Here is an 18662-nt window from a genome sequence, read left to right on the forward strand (position 1 = left end):
GTTTAGTTTCATCCTGTTGCATTTGTTCTTTTAGCACAGAGAGGGTACTCCTTCTAACCCCAAAGGATGTCAGTCAGCTTTGTAAAACCTGTTTTAAGATGCAGCATTTGCATATGAGGCAGCCTTCTGCTTTTAGGAACTCTTACTGTCTTTTTATTAGTTGCCTTACAGATAAGGGACAAAATGGATTGAAATGTTTACACCCATATTATAAAGTACTTGCTAATGCAACTATGCTTCAATATGCCTCAAGGAGAGTATAAAGTCATACCGTTGCACTGACTGCATGGACAAGTTTGTATAACACTTGGTATTCTTTTCCTGTAGATATGTCCACTTTTTCAGTGGGACTGTCTACATAGCTGTGCACATTTCATTCACAGTTAAGAATTTCAGCCCATTCTCAGCATTTGGTGCTTGCCAGCTCAATGGAGCACAGGCACTTCGGTCTTGTTTGGTTATTTTTCAGGCTGTCTATACTGAAGGTTATATCATCTTGTGACATCCACTGACAAAATATCTGGACTCTTAAAAGAACCCTGCTGAAGCAGCTGAAAAAGTGTGGCACCCTATCTGGCTATTGGAAGTTAGATCTGTCAGCCACTGGGGCTGCCTACTCAGCTGACCTGTTTCTATCAGGCAGGCAGTAGCTAATTAACATACCACTGAAGTTGCTTGCACATTCTCAACCCCACCCTCATTTTTTTCTATGTATTCAGTGTGTAACAGCTAAGCAATGGAGCTAAAACATCAGGCTGCTTCCAATATATCTTCAGTCTAATTCAGACTTGCAGTGAATTACAAACTGCTGTTCTGGGCAGGGTTGGTAGGCTAGTGAAAATTTTGCTTCTAGACGTTTATTAAATGCAAATGTTTTTCTCAGGAAAGTAGATCTTCTTGGGGGTGGAAAGCACTAAAAAGAGTTTATTCTTCTCAGAATAAAAATGATGGCAGCATGGCAACTCAAATAGCTCGTGAACCATGCCTCCATTGATTACCACTTTCTGCCAGATATGGTTGGAGTATACGATCAGCACAACATGTAAAGGCTAATTAGAAAATGCTCTAGGGCAGAGATTACAGTAAATGACCCCATACCACTGTGGCAAACACAGAACCCTTCCTTTTCCAGTGTAGCTGTGCTGTTCCGGATAAAAGCTGCAGCTGGTGGTTATTGATAGTTCAGTAAACAGCCAAATAATAAGAGTAACGAATTGATACAGCCAACAGGTAATGTTAGGTGTTGTTCACCCTCATGGAAGGATATTCACAGCTGGAATTCTGGTATTCAGTTACAGCAGTAACTGTACTAGGCCTTATTAGATTCTATACTTCTAAGAAATAATCTTGCAGCTATATATCCGGATAAAACTTGTTTTTGTGTATGCAACAAGACCGTGGATTTTGTATAGGGCAGTACAGAGACCAATGGGGCTGTGGTTGTGAATGTGTGCTGTGGTTGTGACTGTGGTAAATTAATGTGTGTTTTGGCTAAGGCTTCTAGGCTTGAACTGATGAAGGAGCTGGCTTGTAGAATGAGGTATGAAACTTGCCATGATGGACAAAAGTTATTTTTTATGCAAAAAGTTAGTTAGCAAAAAATAGTTAATACAAGGCTTTCTACTTCTAATAGTAGTAGTGTTTTTTTGTTTTGTTTGTTTTTTTTCCCCATCTAAGATGCTATATTAAGATAGGATGGAGAATGGCATTTCTCCAAAGCAATTGCTTTTATGAACTAACCTTATCACTTGGTGTCAACCAAATACAAGTGGCATTTTTGTATATCTTAAGCTGTTGAGAGTTGTCCAAGAAATGTCCAAGAAATCCAAAGGCGATATGTTGCTCAGCTGCTATTTGTAGTGAATCAGCAAAACAGAGCAGTGGTACTTTCAGCTCCAGAATAACTTGGTATTTCTTGTTGACACAAGGAAAATTGCTCATTACTTGTATTTTTCTACTAAAGACACGTATCTGTTGAACTAGTTGTGGACAGGATTTGTGTGAAGGGAAGCACTGAAATGGGAGTTCTGGAAGGCAGGAAGGGAACATAAAAGTGGAGATTTCTCCTCTTCCCCTTTCTTTGCTGAACCTGCATTCTTGCCAGAGACAAATTGTTTGGTAAATCAAAGCAAGTGAATTCAGTACAAGGAAGGTTCAAAAGTGAGCTTCTTACTTCTTTGGACAGGCAAAAAGATTCCATTCTTAATCATTAAGGCTATTCCCACTGTGAAGTCACTTGACAAAGCTGCCGTGGCTGTAGTCTGGTCTGAATGTCATCTTTCAATTGCATTAACTTCAAGGAGGTAATTCAAATATAAACACTAAAGGTGAAGCATTCTTCTGCTGTCAGTGGAGCTATAAGTTTTGGATTTTTTTTTTCTTTTAAACAGAAAGTATTTGTAGCTCATGGAACATTATGTTGATTATTGCAAGATTTTTTAACACAGTATTATCACACCTTTTCCCCATTTTTAGTACTTAGGAAAGCCAAGCAACTTAGGGTTACATCCTTTCAGATCTAGTAGAAAATTACCTGGCAGTTGGCTTCTATTTCCACTTTCCAAGAGAATTGCACCTGAACCTCTCAGGAGGAAAAGCCCTATATATATATGTATCATTGAGAACTGAAAGGGAGAAAAATCCAATGTAGCTGCTTTAATACTGTTAATGAGCTAGGGTGGATTTTTTCCAGATAACTTATAGGCTTGGTATGCTGGGGAAGGAAGGGTACAGACTGTATGATAGTGCCTTGGAATAAGATGCAGCAATGTATATGGACAGTAGATTTTTCAGTCTTGTTTCCAAAATCAAGATTTGGTGATTTAGAAAGTGGTGCTCTTCTGTATTTGAAAAGGAATAGTAGGATAAGAAGATGATTCTAAGGCTAATTAAACTCTTAATTTGAGAAATATTTGTAGGAAGGTCTCAGAGAAGTCTGCTGGTACTCTGTACTCTGTCTCTCTGCAGACTCTTCATATAGGGAAGACAAAACTGTTTCTCTTATGCAAAACTCTTAATACTATGACTAGTATGAGTATGCCTATGAGGAGGCAGACAAAGAAATTGGATAACAGTTGTCTTGGTGAAGGATGAATTTGGGTGGTGGTATGTTAGAGAAGGAGGTCTGTGAGGTAAGGCTGGAGAGAGGACATCATAATCTCCTGAAATATTTGTAGTCACATAGGCTATGTGCATTAGAGGGAATGTCTTTATAGTACCTGGAGAACACATGTTTTGTGGAAGATTTAGGTTTATAGAGTTGGCATAGGCATGAAAGAGTGTAGACAATCTCTTGAAGATGATGGACTTCAATAATGCTACTGGGTGAGATGCGCTTAACTCTTGAGGCAGACTTCTGAAGAGGAAGGAGGAGACAGCATGAGCTGCAGTTCTTCACAGGGTCATATTATGTTGTATGTTTGGAGATAGAGCAAGCTGGGGGTGAAAAGAGTAGTAGATGCTAAACTTTATGCCCAGAGATAACTTTCTGACTCTCATTTTTGGAATTGCTTGATAGTCGGAGCTAATAATATTAAAATCATCTCAAGTTCTCATGAGCAATTTCTGGAGAAACAGAAGCCAATAAATTTGTTCTGCTTTTCAGTGCTGTTTTGTGGCCAGCCTTCTGTAGACCGGGAAGATCAGCTCTTGCGTTGGTTAGCACAACAGTGTAGTAGCTTCCTGATACGGTTTAATGTCTTGCAAGGGAGGACTTCTACTGTTACTTGGCCACTTAGCTTTTTGTTGAGGCTTTTAAACTTTTACTTTAAGACCCTTCTTTCCATTCTTGACTAGCCCAGATTTGGAATAGTCCTTCATTTCCTTTTCTGTAGGTTCAATGTGTTCAAATTCTTATAAGCAAGAAAAATTACTTCTGAAGACTACTGTAGTGTTCAATGGAATGGTAAGAAAGGTTGGGGGGGAGAGGGGTAGGGTTACTGTCAGAGAGATTCAGCAAAATTTAGGAACTGAATGTGTGACACAGCTCAGATGTTGAGGCAGCTCGCATGTTAATTCAACCTGCAATTGTTAGCTCTTGCTATGCTGGCACCAACATCCCCCTGAACAGAGTTCTTGTGCTACACTGCTATTTCACTATATACTGGAATGTAAATTCTGAATAATTTACTTAGAACTGGGAAATCCCAAGTCTGTCTATTAAAGAATTGAAAGTTAAAAAGAAAAAATAAATAAAATAAAAATCGGAGATTCAGAATAAAATCTGAAAATGTAAAGGAATGAAGAAGGTCTTTTAAGGTGTTGTAGATTCTCTCTCATTCCAACAACAACAACATAACAAACCAAAACATTAAAATGAGGAAGTAGTTTTTAATGAGGCTACAGTCTGAAATTCTGAAGACAGTGAAACTTTTTGTTATTCTCTTTTTTCTCCCCAAAAAACTTAACAAACACCAAAACTAGCCATATCTTTCAAAGATCATGAGGAGCTAAGTTGTCTTAACTTCCATCTTTCCCAGTGAACTCTCCCTATCTTCCTCAAGTTGATAGACTTGTCTTGTTATTAATGAAGGTGTTAGTCATGCTCTAGCCTTACTTCTCTTCCCTGATTAAACTGCAGATATCTCAAGACTGGGTTAAAAAGTTGGCTAGTCAAGGAGTTTAAAGGCTGCTGTTCAAATTTAAGTTATTGTCAAAGAACTGACATCCTTTTTTTTTTCTTTTTTTTTCTCTTCTGTTGCACATCAGTTTTTCATCTGAAAGTCCAAATTACACATATAATTTAAACAAGGATCTTTGGACTGAGTGTTCAAAATATCAGCTAATAAGATGTGAAAAGAAGAAGTCATGTACCTTGATTTGGCAATTTGTACCAAAAATTTGGCAAAACTTATTCCCGCAGTAAACGAATTAATTCAAGGGAAAGGTATAGGTCTTTACTCTCCAACAACTACACTTGTTTGAAAGTAGCACTGAAAGCACTTGCTGCTATTGCTGTAGAATTCCCAGACTCTTACTCTGTCTGCAACTTGTATCCAAACTCAGTTTCTGGGTTTGGTTATTAGCTGTCAGTGTACTCGTTATGGATGTTTGCAGTAGTAGAAACTTCATCAGGAAGTTGCCTTTAATCCTCATTCATCCTACTTCTGTGTATCCCAACCAGAATCAACTTTGCAAAACTGTTTAATAGGGATGCCAATGGGCTGTTCTTCATCCAGTAGTTTTTATTATTACCTCTTTCATATTAACAAGCCCACCTGTGACTTGCTTAGAAGACTCTGAACTTTATTGCCGCTTTGAAAACTAAGATTGTGTGCTGACAGTAAATGTCTGAATAAGCATATCTTATGAAAATGTAGTTTCTAGATTTTTTTTTCTTTTTCCTCATATCTATTCTTCACTGTCACATTGAAAACAAGTTAATTTTGCTGACTCTTACCTTAAAATTCCATTTAGCCACCATACAAGCTCTGCTCAGAATTCAGTAAGTTTAGCGATGCTTGTCAGTAGCTCCGGATACTGACAATTGCTAATTAAGAGAAGGCTTTGCAGTGTTGTAGAAAGAAAACTGGGAAACCTGAATTCCTTAACTCTGCATGATGACTGAACAGAATTAACTAGCTAACTTACTCATTTATTTATTTCCCCTCCCCCTTCAGATGACAAGTAAAATATTCATGTGTGGTTTAATTCTTTTTTCATTTGCTCACTGAAAGTAGTACACTTAAATTTAATCATACTTCCCTCCTCGGCATACTATAATTACTCATGTCCTAAAACATTTTGAGCTGCAGACTCAGATGCTGTACCCTCCAGCGATTCAGAGCGGATCAGAAATGACTGAGTGCTTTTAGAAGCAGTGCTGCAGCAGCGTGTATGAATCGTGCGTTCCAGCCTGCCATGCCAGCATTGCTGTGGGTGGACTCATCTGAGGTTTCATTATCTAACACCCACAGACAGAATACACAACTTATACCACCTCTCTTCTGTAGTGAGCTATGTACTGCAACTTGAGACTGAGAGCTTGCAAATTTGATGCATTTTTCCCTTACGCTAAGGACAAAAGCTATTGTCTGAAGCAAAACCTCTGAGTGTGGTAAAGAACAAGCAAGCTGCTTGTGGCTTGTTTCTAGGCTGTTACTGATCAAAGTCTTCTATAATTCATTAATCGGCATTGCAGAATAAAAGATTATTTGCCTGTTTTTGCAGCAAGATCAAGGAGAATTGTTAGAGCTCTGTGAGCTTGAACTGCTGTCATTCAATAGTATGACTTTACTACTGCAATACTTAGTCTGCAGAACTGCTTCCTTCAAGGGTAGTATTGCTGAGACTACAGAAGTTAACCATGCATTTCAGAAGGTGTTCCAAAAAAAACCAAAAAACTAAGAAACACTTAAAAATTAAACTTGGTTTCTCTGTAGCTGTAAACAAGTTATTCCACTGACAGGAAACTGAAGACAACTTGCAACTTTTATGCCCATTCAAAAAGACAATTTTAAACACAAGTACTATGGTTTTCCTAGGCTTCTGACTGAGCTATAGATTTCTTCTATCTAAAGGAGTCTGTTCAACAGAAGTGAAAAAAAAAAATCATTTGCCAAAGCTTCAAGAAAAATTACTAAACTTCTGAATGCTTCTAGTACTGCAGAGTGGGTATCGGACCACGCAAGGTGGTTCTCAGAAGCTGACGCAACTCAGTCTGTTTCGGCTGAAGTGTCCTCTGGACTTTTCTTGCCCTGCAGAAGCAGTTTCAGCAGTTTCACAGCAGCCCGAACCTTGGCGTTCTGCTCTTAGCAGCATTAATGTCCTCTGTTATATAAGGTTGTGCTGGGGAGGGAAAGCAAGTGGAAACCCTACTGACATGGTGAACTGAACTACTGTAGTGTTTGCATCAGGTGCACATAGTTGAGATGTGCAAGGATCAGTCGCAGAATAGCATGTTTACCTCTAGGGTAGAAAATCTGTTGTCACTGAATGACTCGAATAGTGAAATGAACATTTCTAGTCGGGGGCAGGGGAGGGAGAAATATGTGGAAGATTATTAACAATGGTTACTCAGGAAAAAGTAAAAGATGACCATTTTCATTAGTAATGGAGATACCGATTAGTCTAGGAGTTGAACTTTTTAATTTTTAACTTCTCTTACTTAGGTCTTCAAAGGTTAAGTTTCAGCTCTACAATTAGGTCTTTGTTTTGTGCTGTTTGTGTTGCATGAAGTCAGGGCTGTGTATGGTATCACAGAGGTTTTAGTCATGCAGTTGTGGTATGCAGTTTCCAACTGCATCACAAAATCTAGGTAATAGTTTGTAGAAAGTCATTGCCAGATACCTAGCAAGTATCTGTGTGTAACAGGTGTAATAAATTGAAGATCCTTTCAATAGAGGTGGGATAGAGATGCTAGTGGCTCTACTACTTTTGATTAAGTATTTATCTTAATTTCAGGACTCATGCTTCAGTAGAAGCCAATATCTATCTTTGCTTTCTTTCCTAAAGTTGAAGAGGTATTAATGCATGCCTGAATGCACTCTTCTGCTCTCTAGGTCTGTAAAGACTCTAGGAGGTGTGCTGTAGCATGCTGATGAAACTCTAACCTCTGAGATGTCTAGAGTTTCAGTTTCTGGTGATACATCTTTTTGCTGATGTGACTGGGCTTAGTGAGCTTGCTGTACTGTCTGTAAATGGAGAATTTGATAATACTTATTAATCTAATCCAGAGACAATGAACTGTCACAATTAACTTGAAAACCCACAAGCAGTAGTCACATGGCATCGTGTACTCTACAGTCACCTGGGGTGAAGATGGAGAAGGGTTGCGGCATAGCTCAGGAAAGAATTGTTGGAAAGCTAGTATTGTTGGTTAGGAGAGATCAGTGTTATTGTCAGGATGCACTGCTATAACCTCAAAGATATAAATAATATATATTTTAAACGTAGAGTTTAAGTGCTGAACTTGCTATTTTTCACAACTATGACCTGCAGCCAGGTAGGCTGAGAGGTTGGGCATGCTGCAAACTTTTTTGTCTTGTTTGTAGCACCTAACACCTTCCTTTTGTCTCTCCTACAGACTTGATCCAAGCAACTAATGAAACAAATGTGAATATTCCTCAGATGGCTGATACACTTTTTGAGCGAGCAACAAATAGTAGCTGGGTGGTTGTATTCAAAGCCTTAGTTACCACACATCATCTAATGGTTCATGGCAATGAGGTAAGCATAAAGCTGAAAATGTTTGTAGTACAAAGGCATCTCTCTGAACCAGTAAGGACCTGAGAAAAAAAAAAAAGTCAAGAATTATTATTTATGAGAAACAAACTTCCAAACTTACCTTTACCATCATGCTGATTATCTGTATCTTTGTCTATATTATCTATACCGTTAAGAGCAAGCAGCAGCCTCTTAATATGGTCACAGAATTTATGGACTCTCTGAAGACAGAATGATGCAGGATTAAAGACTACCTGGGACTTCTATCAATGATGAACAAAATCTAAAAAGAAGCTCCGACAGTTTTAGCATCCTTGATGGCCCATCTCACTCTGTGCATTGAATGTGCATGATGATTGGTTATGATATTAATGACCTAAAGAGTCAAAATCATTGTTTGAGGATATGTGTACTATCATAGTGCTTTAGTATGACTGTAAAACAATTCCTCCCTGGCAATATATAAAGTATTTTCTTGCAATGAACTTCTCTGATGCTGCAGCGTAAGCTTTTTCCTCCTGTCCTCTTTTTATGTTCCAACTTTGGGCCAACACTTTGATTTGTTTTTCCATGATCATTTCAGTCTTAGTCCTGGTACTCAATGTGGGGCCTACTAGTTATTAAAATTGGTTTCTGCTAAGCTGAAGGCCTAAGGCTGATGGATCAATAAGTCTGGGACTCGCCTGGATATGCTGCTTTGTAAGCAAATAAATCTCATGCTTTCTCAAATCTCTCTAAGAATTAGCAGTTCTTACCGCTCCTTCCTTCTGATCAATATTTTGTACAGAATTTGTTTTTAAGTATGCATTAGGATATTTAGAAGAGATTCATGCTAAACATAATTAATCTGAATGGATGAAAAATGTTTTGAGGAAAGTATAGTAGGCTGTGAAAAAAAATCTGGGTTTTCATGTGTGTATACTAGAGCTAGACTAGTAGTCTTCTTGCTAGGAGGTACAAAATATTCAGATATAGCCTGTGATAAGAAATAACTTTGTGTTGCAGAGATTCATTCAGTATCTGGCATCTAGAAACACATTGTTCAACCTCAGCAATTTTCTGGACAAAAGTGGATCTCATGGTAAGCCTACTCATGCCTATTACCTTAGTAAGATCCTAAATAAGATACTATTGTTAATTTGATTCTCCATTCATAAGAAGTTAATAATATAAAAATGATTCAGTAGCACATTTTTATAAGTACTTAATACAGGATCTCAAGTTAAATAGGAATTCCTGGATACTTTCACAACAATGTTTCTCAGTTCCTGCAAAATGAAAGGTGTATTAGTGAAATCTTCTTGTTCCTTGATTTGAAGGAGGAAAAACTTGTTTTATGGCAGCTCTACTAGAGAAGAGAGAAAATTTGTAGTGCAGCAGGTGTTGGTGGATATTTGTACAATGCTATAATAATGGGCAAGATAAAGTAATGCCATGTTACTTTGTCTCTTGTTGGAGGCATGTGAAACCAAAAAGACTTAAGTGTCTTTTATAAATAGTTACACAGGGCAGGAACAAATCCCCCATAGTATTAAACCTCTGTTTCTCCAAGCAAAACATGATTTGCATGTTCAACAATACTGGTATTTGGCAAATGTGAATTCTGTTCAATGCATACTTTTGTGTACTTTGCTGATCTCTCTAAACTTACATTAGAGTTTTGTAGATAACACACCAGTGTCATAGATAATGAATCATCAGAAAATGGTAGTAATAAGCCTGAGCTGACAGAGATGCTTAACATAGAGAGATATTAAGGAAAAATACGGTTGATGACTAAGTTGAGGGATGTGGATTTTAAGGAAAGTAGTAAAAAAGGACCCATACCAAAGAGGATAATCAGTTACCTTCTGCATACATTTCAGTAACTTAGAAGAAGAAACATTGAATGAAAAAACAGAGTGTAATTCTAACTGTTCAGAAATTTTATAGACTTCAAGGCTATTGAAGTTTGAGGCTGCTTGCCCAATATCATGTGCTTTGAACATCTCTGGTGTAACAACTTCACTAATATCTGTGAATGCAGACATAATTTCTTTCTTCTAGTAAATCTAGTTGGGGGAATTTTGAGGGTCCATGTAAGAACTGGCAGGACTGATGTATGTAGAAAAATGGGAGCTGTAATTTGAAATCAATCATAGAAGCCATATACCAGTTAAGTATAATCTTTCTGTTAAATTGGCATTTTTCATGTTTACAGAAGGGGGTAACTAATTTCACCATCAAGCCATGTTACCACATAACTGTAGTAGCCACTAGTAGGTTTCCACAGGAACCCTGCCATTGGTGCATTGCATACATCTGTTGATGTATGAGAGCAGTAGAGAGCAGTAGTAGATTGTTTCGATGCTGCACTACTGTGTTTTCTTCAGAGGCAGTAAGATGTCTTCTGATGCCAGTTCTGTATGTGGAGTTGTATATTGTAGGGTATGCTGACTGTATGTTACTGTTTACTAAAGAACCTCCAAACAAGCATATAAATTAAATGTAAAATGTACCTATTTTGTTTGTTTGTTTGTTTGTTTGTTTGCAGGTTATGACATGTCCACCTTTATAAGGCGATATAGCAGATACTTGAATGAAAAAGCGTTTTCCTACAGACAAATGGCATTTGACTTTGCAAGAGTGAAAAAAGGGTAAGCAAAGTTTAGATATGTAAACTGGTCGGGTTGCCAGACACATAAAAACCCTATTTATGGCATTATGCTTAATTTTATTTTCTTAATGACTTAGGTTCTTTTTTTTAGCCACAATGAAACACCAAAATGGTTGGATTTCTTAGGTATTTATAATTGGTTAAAATTACACAAGGTGAAGAGGAAAGACTGTGGGTACTAAGCCAAATATTGAAGACCAAATTAAGGTGCCTTGAAGAACTGGGAGCTTTTAGTGCTAGGTATTAAATCTGACTCTTAATGAATTGTGCTGCAGGGAAACTGTGTTTTAGAATTTGGGAAAGGAAATGCTCTGAATCTATATTTTGGATGTTTCATCACTCCAGATGCTTTCCATAAGAAAGATGTCTAATTATGAAAGAAAATCAAGTGAACACCTGAAGTTCTTAGGAGGCAACTTAGCAAATGGTTATAAACTGAACAGAACAGGGCTACAAACTCCTGTTTTTGTTTGCCACAAGGGTTGTGTTTAAAAAAAAAAAAATCTGAAAAAATTTAACCATGCTCAGAATAGCATCTTGGTATTTGACAGAACATTTTTTGGTCTCTTAACTGGGTCTTCCATAGCACTAGATTATCTCTTGAAGCATTAACTATACTGTAGTATCAACTGTACTATAACTATAGCATAACTATACTGACTTCAACTGATTATCTCTTGAAGCACTAACTATACTGTAAGTGGCTTAACACCCCCTGAAGGTATAGTTGCTATATAGTGACTGCATACTAAAGTTGTCCCCTCTGATGATGAGTTACATACGGGATCGTTCTGGCAATTTTGGTGTATTCTGCAGCTTTGTATTCTGCTTTGGATTCTGGTAACAGAGACATTAATGCTAGGTTTTCATCTCCGGCTGTCTCAAACTGCTAGACAGTATAGGGCCTACTGTAACACACCCAGACCGACTGCCCGCCCAAACATGCGGCAGTTCAGGTCTCCGGATGCGGGGAGTGTCTGAGCCTCTTGCTGCCATCGGCGGGAGGCAGAGAGACTGCTTGCGTGAGGTGCGAGCAGGTGGACGACCTGGTCCGCATGGTGGCGGAACTCAAGGAGGAGGTGCAGAGGTTGAGGGATATCAGGGAGTGCGAGCGGGAGATAGACTGGTGGAGCGACTCCCTGCAGGACCGGAGGGAGAGGGACCAGGGTGAGACGCCCCAAAGGGGGGTGGACCCCCTGCCCTGTTGCCATCGGGCAGAGGGAGGGGACCTGCGAGTTGAGGAGGAATGGAGGCAGGTCCCTGCTCGACCTCGCAGGAGATGCCCTCCCCTTCCGGCGCCGCCTTCCCAGGTGCCCTTGAACAATAGATTTGAGGCCCTGGAGCTGGAGAGACCGGTGGGTGAGGATGAGGTAGGAAGCCTACCCGGGAGGATGCCTGAGGTGAGGAAGTTGACTCCACGCCTCAGGACTGCCTCCACCAAGAAAGAAAGAAGGGTGATTGTTGTGGGCGACTCCCTCCTCAGGGGAACGGAGGGCCCTATTTGTCGGCCTGACCCCACACATAGGGAAGTCTGCTGCCTCCCTGGGGCCAGGGTCAGAGACGTTACCAGGAAGCTTCCAAACCTGGTTCGCCCCTCTGACTATTACCTGCTTTTGATAATCCAGGCTGGCAGCGATGATGTTGAAAAGAGAAGCCTCAGGGCCATCAAACAGGACTATAGGGGGCTGGGACGATTGGTGGAGGGAGCGGGAGTGCAGGTGGTGTTTTCGTCCATCCCTACGGGGGAAGGGAGAGGCACGGAGAGGACATGGAAAGCTCATGTGGTTAATAGGTGGCTCAGAGGCTGGTGCCAGCATAGAAATTTTGGGTTTTTTCACCATGGGGAGCTTTACTCGGCACCCGGCCTGATGGCCCCAGATGGGTCTCTATCTCCAAGGGGAAAACGGATCCTAGGCCAGGAGCTGGCGGGGCTCATAGAGAGAGCTTTAAACTAGGTAAGAAGGGGGACGGGGCTCAAACAAGGCTTGTCGGAGCTGTGCCGGGGGAAACAATGGCTAGGCCGGGGAAGAAGGCGATGGCCCAGCTGAAGTGCATCTACACTAATGCACGCAGCATGGGTAACAAACAGGAGGAGCTGGAAGCCACTGTGCAGCAGGCAGGCTACGACTTGGTTGCCATCACGGAGACGTGGTGGGACCGCTCCCACGACTGGAGTGCTGCAATGCCTGGCTATCGGCTCTTCAGGAGGGACAGGCAGCACAGAAGGGGTGGTGGCGTGGCTCTCTACATTAGAGAATCTTTTGATGTTGTGGAACTCCAGGCTGGGAATGATAAGGTTGAATCCCTGTGGGTTAGGATCCGCGGGAAGGCCGGCAAGGCTAGCATCCTGGTGGGGGTCTGTTATAGACCGCCGAACCAGGATGAGGAGACGGATGAGGAGTTTTATAGGCAACTGACAGAAGTTGCAAAATCGTCGGCGCTTGTCCTCGTGGGGGACTTCAACTTCCCAGACATATCCTGGAAACACAACACGGCACAGAGAAAGCAGTCTAGGAGGTTTCTGGAGAGCGTGGGAGATAGCTTCCTGACGCAGCTGGTCAGTGAACCTACCAGGGGTGGTGCCCCGCTAGACCTTCTCTTCACAAACAGAGAAGGACTGGTGGGAGATGTGGTGGTCGGAAGCTGTCTGGGGCAGAGTGACCACGAAATGGTAGAGTTCTCTATTCTTGGCGAGGCCAGGAAGGGGACCAGTAAAACTGCTGTCTTGGACTTCCGGAGGGCTGACTTTGAGCTGCTCAGGACGCTGGTTGGCCGAGTCCCTTGGGAGGCGGTTCTGAAGGGCAGAGGAGTCCAGGAAGGCTGGGCGCTCCTCAAGAAGGAAATCGTGATGGCACAGGAGCGGTCCGTCCCCACGTGCCCAAAGATGAGCCGGCGTGGAAGAAGACCGGCCTGGCTCAACAGAGAGTTGCGGCTGGAGCTTAGCAGAAAAAAGAGGGTTTATAATCTTTGGAAAAAAGGGCGGGCCACTGAGGAGGACTACAAGGATGTAGCGAGGCTGTGCAGGGAGAAAATTAGAAAGGCCAAAGCTCATCTGGAGCTCAATCTGGCTACTGCCGTTAAAGACAACAAAAAATCCTTTTACAAATACATCAACGCGAAACGGAGGACTAGGGAGAATCTCCATCCTTTACTGGATGCGAGGGGAAACCTAGTTACTAAGGATGAGGAAAAGGCTGAGGTGCTTAATGCCGCCTTTGCCTCAGTCTTTAGCGGCAATGCCGGTTGTTCTCCGGACACCCAGTGCCCTGAGCTGGTGGAAGGGGATGGGGAGCTGGATGTGGCCTTCGCTATCCATGAGGAAATGGTTGGCGACCTGCTACGGAGCTTGGATGTGCGCAAGTCGATGGGGCCGGATGGGATCCACCCAAGGGTACTGAGAGAACTGGCGGAGGAGCTGGCTGAGCCGCTTTCCATCATTTATCGGCAGTCCTGGCTATCGGGGGAGGTCCCGGTTGACTGGCGGCTAGCCAATGTGACGCCTATCTATAAGAAAGGCCGGAGGGCAGACCCGGGGAACTATAGGCCTGTCAGTTTGTCCTCAGTGCCGGGGAAGCTCATGGAGCAGATTATCTTGAGGGTCATCACGCGGCACTTGCAGGGCAAGCAGGCGATCAGGCCCAGTCAGCATGGGTTTATGAAAGGCAGGTCCTGCTTGACGAACCTGATCTCCTTCTATGACCAAGTGACGCGCTTGGTGGATGAGGGAAAGGCTGTGGACGTGGTCTACCTTGACCTCAGTAAGGCTTTTGACACCGTTCCCCACAACATTCTCCTCAAGAAACTGGCTGCTCGGGGCTTGGACTGGCGTACGCTTCGCTGGGTTAGAAACTGGCTGGATGGCCGGGCCCAGAGAGTTGTGGTGAATGGAGTCAAATCTGGTTGGAGGCCGGTCACTAGTGGAGTCCCCCAGGGCTCGGTACTGGGGCCGGTCCTCTTTAATATCTTTATTGATGATCTGGATGAGGGCGTCCAGTGCACCCTCAGTAAGTTTGCAGATGACACCAAGCTAAGTGCGTGTGTCGATCTGCTCGAGGGCAGGAAGGCTCTGCAGGAGGATCTGGATAGGCTGGAGCGATGGGCTGAGGTCAACTGCATGAAGTTCAACAAGGCCAAGTGCCGGGTCCTGCACCTGGGCTGCAACAACCCCAAGCAGAGCTACAGGCTGGGAGATGAGTGGCTGGAAAGCTGCCTGGCCGAGAAGGACCTGGGAGTATTGGTGGATAGTCGGCTGAATATGAGCCAGCAGTGTGCCCAGGTGGCCAAGAAGGCCAACGGCATCCTGGCCTGTATAAGAAGCAGTGTGGCCAGCAGGTCGAGGGAAGTGATTGTGCCCCTGTACTCGGCTCTGGTGAGGCCGCACCTCGAGTACTGTGTTCAGTTTTGGGCCCCTCGCTACAGGAAGGACATGGACGTGCTCGAGCGAGTCCAGAGAAGGGCGACCAAGCTGGTGAGGGGTCTGGAGAACAAGTCTTACGAGGAGCGGCTGAGGGAGCTGGGCTTGTTCAGCCTGGAGAAGAGGAGGCTCAGGGGCGACCTCATCGCTCTCTACAGTTACCTGAAAGGAGGCTGTAGAGAGGTGGGGGTTGGTCTATTCTCCCACGTGCCTAGTGACAGGACGAGGGGGAATGGGCTAAAGTTGCGACAGGGGAGTTTTAGGTTGGATGTTAGGAAGTACTTCTTTACCGAAAGGGTTATTAAGCATTGGAACGGGCTGCCCAGGGAGGTGGTGGAGTCACCATCCCTGGAGGTCTTTAAAAGACGTTTAGATGTAGAGCTTAGTGATATGGTTTAGTGGAGTACTTAGTGTTAGGTCGGAGGTTGGACTCGATGATCTTGAGGTCTCTTCCAACCTAAAGAAATCTGTGAATCTGTGAATCTGTGAACAGCTTCGTAGTGTAGCTGGATGCTATTCCAGTAACAGGAACCAGAGTAATCTTTTGAATCTGTTTGAAATGTGAATCACATATAAGTTTTTGACATAAGGCTGGTAGCTAGTTGGATTGATATTCCAGGCAGGCTTTGATCCAGCAGAGCACAGTTGTCCTAACATCTTAAGTTCCCTTTGTCACATGGTGCCTTCACCATGTGTAAGTTTGGGTTACTCAGCTTCCTTCAATTTCCGCCTTGTAACATGTTGCTGCAAAGCCCTTCTGTACATATTATTTCCGGTTCTCAAAATAAGGTGCCTTAGAGTATAACGTAAAATAAGTATAAATGGTGGTACGCCTTCCTGGAGAGGAGACACCATACCTGTCAGTGGCCAGAATGGGTCCACACATGATGACTGTTGAGTGGGTTTGTGGTATTCAGAGATAAAAATGGTTATACATGAAAACATGAAAACTTCTGTGGGCTGCAAATAAGAAATGTTACATGTCCATGACTACTAGATGATCCCATTGGAATAAAAGGTCAGGACTGCTAAGGCAGTTCAAAGTCAGTGATAGCATTATGAAGAAATAATGGAATTAATTAGTACTCACGAACACAGAGGAAAGTGTCCTATGGTAAGAAGCTCTTAGCAAAGGCTGCCCTGATTTAAGATACTGACATGCATATATTGTGGCACTTTATGGGAAAAAAGAAAACCACCCACAATCTATAGAGATTTTTTTTGTCTTCAGTGACCATAGACATGTCATTAAAAAATACTCTCAGTAATGAGTTGTCATTAGTTATTCATAACAAAGCTAATGCACAAAGACTCTAAGCACTTCTGCAACAGTATTTCTTGTCAAGTTTTTCAAACTCTCAGTGTCTTCTTTACACAAAAAGATCAAGCTCTCACATTCATCACTCTAACATAAAAACTCTTCTTCATCTGCTGTCAGGGGTGGTGGCTGGATGAAGTGCTTTCCATGCCAGCTCTTGTGATATTGAGGGAGGCAGGAGAATCAGGCAGTGCTCCAACTATTTGAAATGGGTTAAGCTTAAATTTAGATAGTAAATCAGTTTGGGGGGAGGGAGAGAGAGAATGCAATGGCTTCTGACCTGTATTCCCTCTTGCAGAGCTGATGGGGTAATGAGGACAATGGCTCCTGAAAAGCTACTGAAGAGTATGCCAATACTACAGGAACAAATTGATGCATTACTTGAATTCGATGTACGTATTGAAGCTGACCCAGCATTAACACTAATCAGTGATTTAAAGTGCTGCACTGTAAATAACATATTTCACCTTATAGGTAATGCTTTACAGATCTTCCCGTTATTTGGAAAAAAGTCCACTTTTTGGTGTCTCACTGAGATATAGTGCAGTGAAAGATGGCACTTTTCTGTATGTATGAAATGAGCAAATGTGGATTTTCTTGTAGGGTAACAGAATGGGAAATGAGGGCTGTTGAGGAATGTTGACTCAGAGAATGGAGTGATGCATCTTTTGCATCAGAGAGGGGAAAAATGAGGTTAAAGAAACTTTTTTTTCTGTCTTTTGGTAACCAGCTTCTTTTTAAGGGGAGGCCATTTAAACACCTCATGTAGTATTTTGCTTCCTTAAAACTTTCACCTGGTTTTCAGCTCTAAGTGAACTGACTAAACTTTAATCTAGTCTTTTCATAGAAATAAATGTCTTCAATTTATTTATAATGCTATTAATGTTGGTGGGATTATTTATCTGCTTTATGAATAAAAAGAGGAATCAGTTGAAAGTACAGAGTAACATTGCAGAGAGATCTTTGAAGAATGGATCTTGAATTTTTTTCTGTTCTTGGTGGGTGGAAGGACACATTCCTAGATGTCTAGGGCCCACTTCAGCTTTCAGAGGAAAGCCTTAGAAGCACACAGTTTGGCTAATGTGTTTTTGTTACTTAAATGACTTAGGAATTGTGATAGTGGTCTTGGAAGACTTTTTTTCTGTAGTTTTCTTTTTTTTATTTTTTTTTAAACAAAAGAGATCTTTTAATAAACAAGCAATTTTCTGCCCAAGTTAACATGAGAACTGGAAGAGTCTTGACTCCATTAACCTAACTGTATTACCTACTAGACCACTGAGGCTTTTTTAAACAATGCTATGAACTCACTCCTTTTGTCCAGTTTCATTAAAGCTTTGTTAAGTGTCCTCGCCTTCCACCTCTTTGTGAAGAAGTCGTAAGACGTTTACTGTTGTTGGGGATACTCTTCTGCTGTAGTGGTTTGTTCTGGAGTAGTGGGAAATAAAAAACCAAACTGTCATCTCCTAACTGAAACAGAAGCAACCTTTGCTTATTTTTTTTGTGTGTGTGAAAATTTGTATTCAGTACTTGATTCCATCAATAACAGCACCAGATATCTGGTATAAAGTAAAACTGCTGATTGCATTCAATAAATTTGTTGTAACTAATTGGTATTTTATTTGTAGGTTCATCCAAATGAACTGACAAATGGTGTCATAAATGCTGCATTCATGCTTCTGTTTAAAGATCTTATCAAACTTTTTGCTTGCTACAATGATGGGGTTATTAACTTATTAGGTAAGTAAACCAGTGTCTATATTTCACATACCATGAGCAAGTGAAAAGGGAGTTTCAGATCTGCTTCACTTTTTTTTTTCTTCTTCTTCTTTGTGGTGTGTATGTGTAACTTTCATTTAAACAATACATTATTCTTGACTATTCTATTCTGAAGTGAGAAGTGAGAGAAGACTTTAAGCCATAACCTCATACACTAGTGTTCATCTGAGGCTGGATTTTCATATGTTCTTAAAACTGTATGGTTTAAAGACACTGATCACTAAGCACTGTGCTTAAAGAAACGTACAGTGCTGTGTGAACCTGCATAATATGTCCAACAAGGTTAGCAAAGCAGCTTTTGCTATTTGATTTCTTTAAAAATGTCCAGATTCATC

At 41.6% G+C, this 18662-nt stretch overlaps 2 protein-coding genes across 21 annotated transcripts in view; one reads left to right on the plus strand and one right to left on the minus strand.

Moving 5' to 3' along the window:
- LOC308192276 (cytochrome b5 reductase 4-like) overlaps nucleotides 1-18662 on the minus strand; it is a 191591-nt gene that overhangs the window by 103695 nt on the left and 69234 nt on the right. The gene's annotated exons all lie outside the window — the stretch shown is intronic.
- SNAP91 (synaptosome associated protein 91) overlaps nucleotides 1-18662 on the plus strand; it is a 77086-nt gene that overhangs the window by 13561 nt on the left and 44863 nt on the right. For all 20 annotated transcript variants that reach the window (XM_080585645.1, XM_080585646.1, XM_080585653.1 and 17 more), the window contains exons 3-7: nucleotides 8024-8166; nucleotides 9169-9244; nucleotides 10697-10799; nucleotides 16850-16943; nucleotides 18177-18288. In XM_080585645.1, the coding sequence (XP_080441771.1) occupies nucleotides 8024-8166; nucleotides 9169-9244; nucleotides 10697-10799; nucleotides 16850-16943; nucleotides 18177-18288 (528 nt within the window). The remainder of the gene's footprint in view (nucleotides 1-8023; nucleotides 8167-9168; nucleotides 9245-10696; nucleotides 10800-16849; nucleotides 16944-18176; nucleotides 18289-18662) is intronic.

Source organism: Anser brachyrhynchus (genome assembly GCF_964034855.1).
Source record: "Anser brachyrhynchus genome assembly, chromosome: 3".
In the NCBI taxonomy this organism is placed as follows: domain Eukaryota; kingdom Metazoa; phylum Chordata; class Aves; order Anseriformes; family Anatidae; genus Anser; species Anser brachyrhynchus.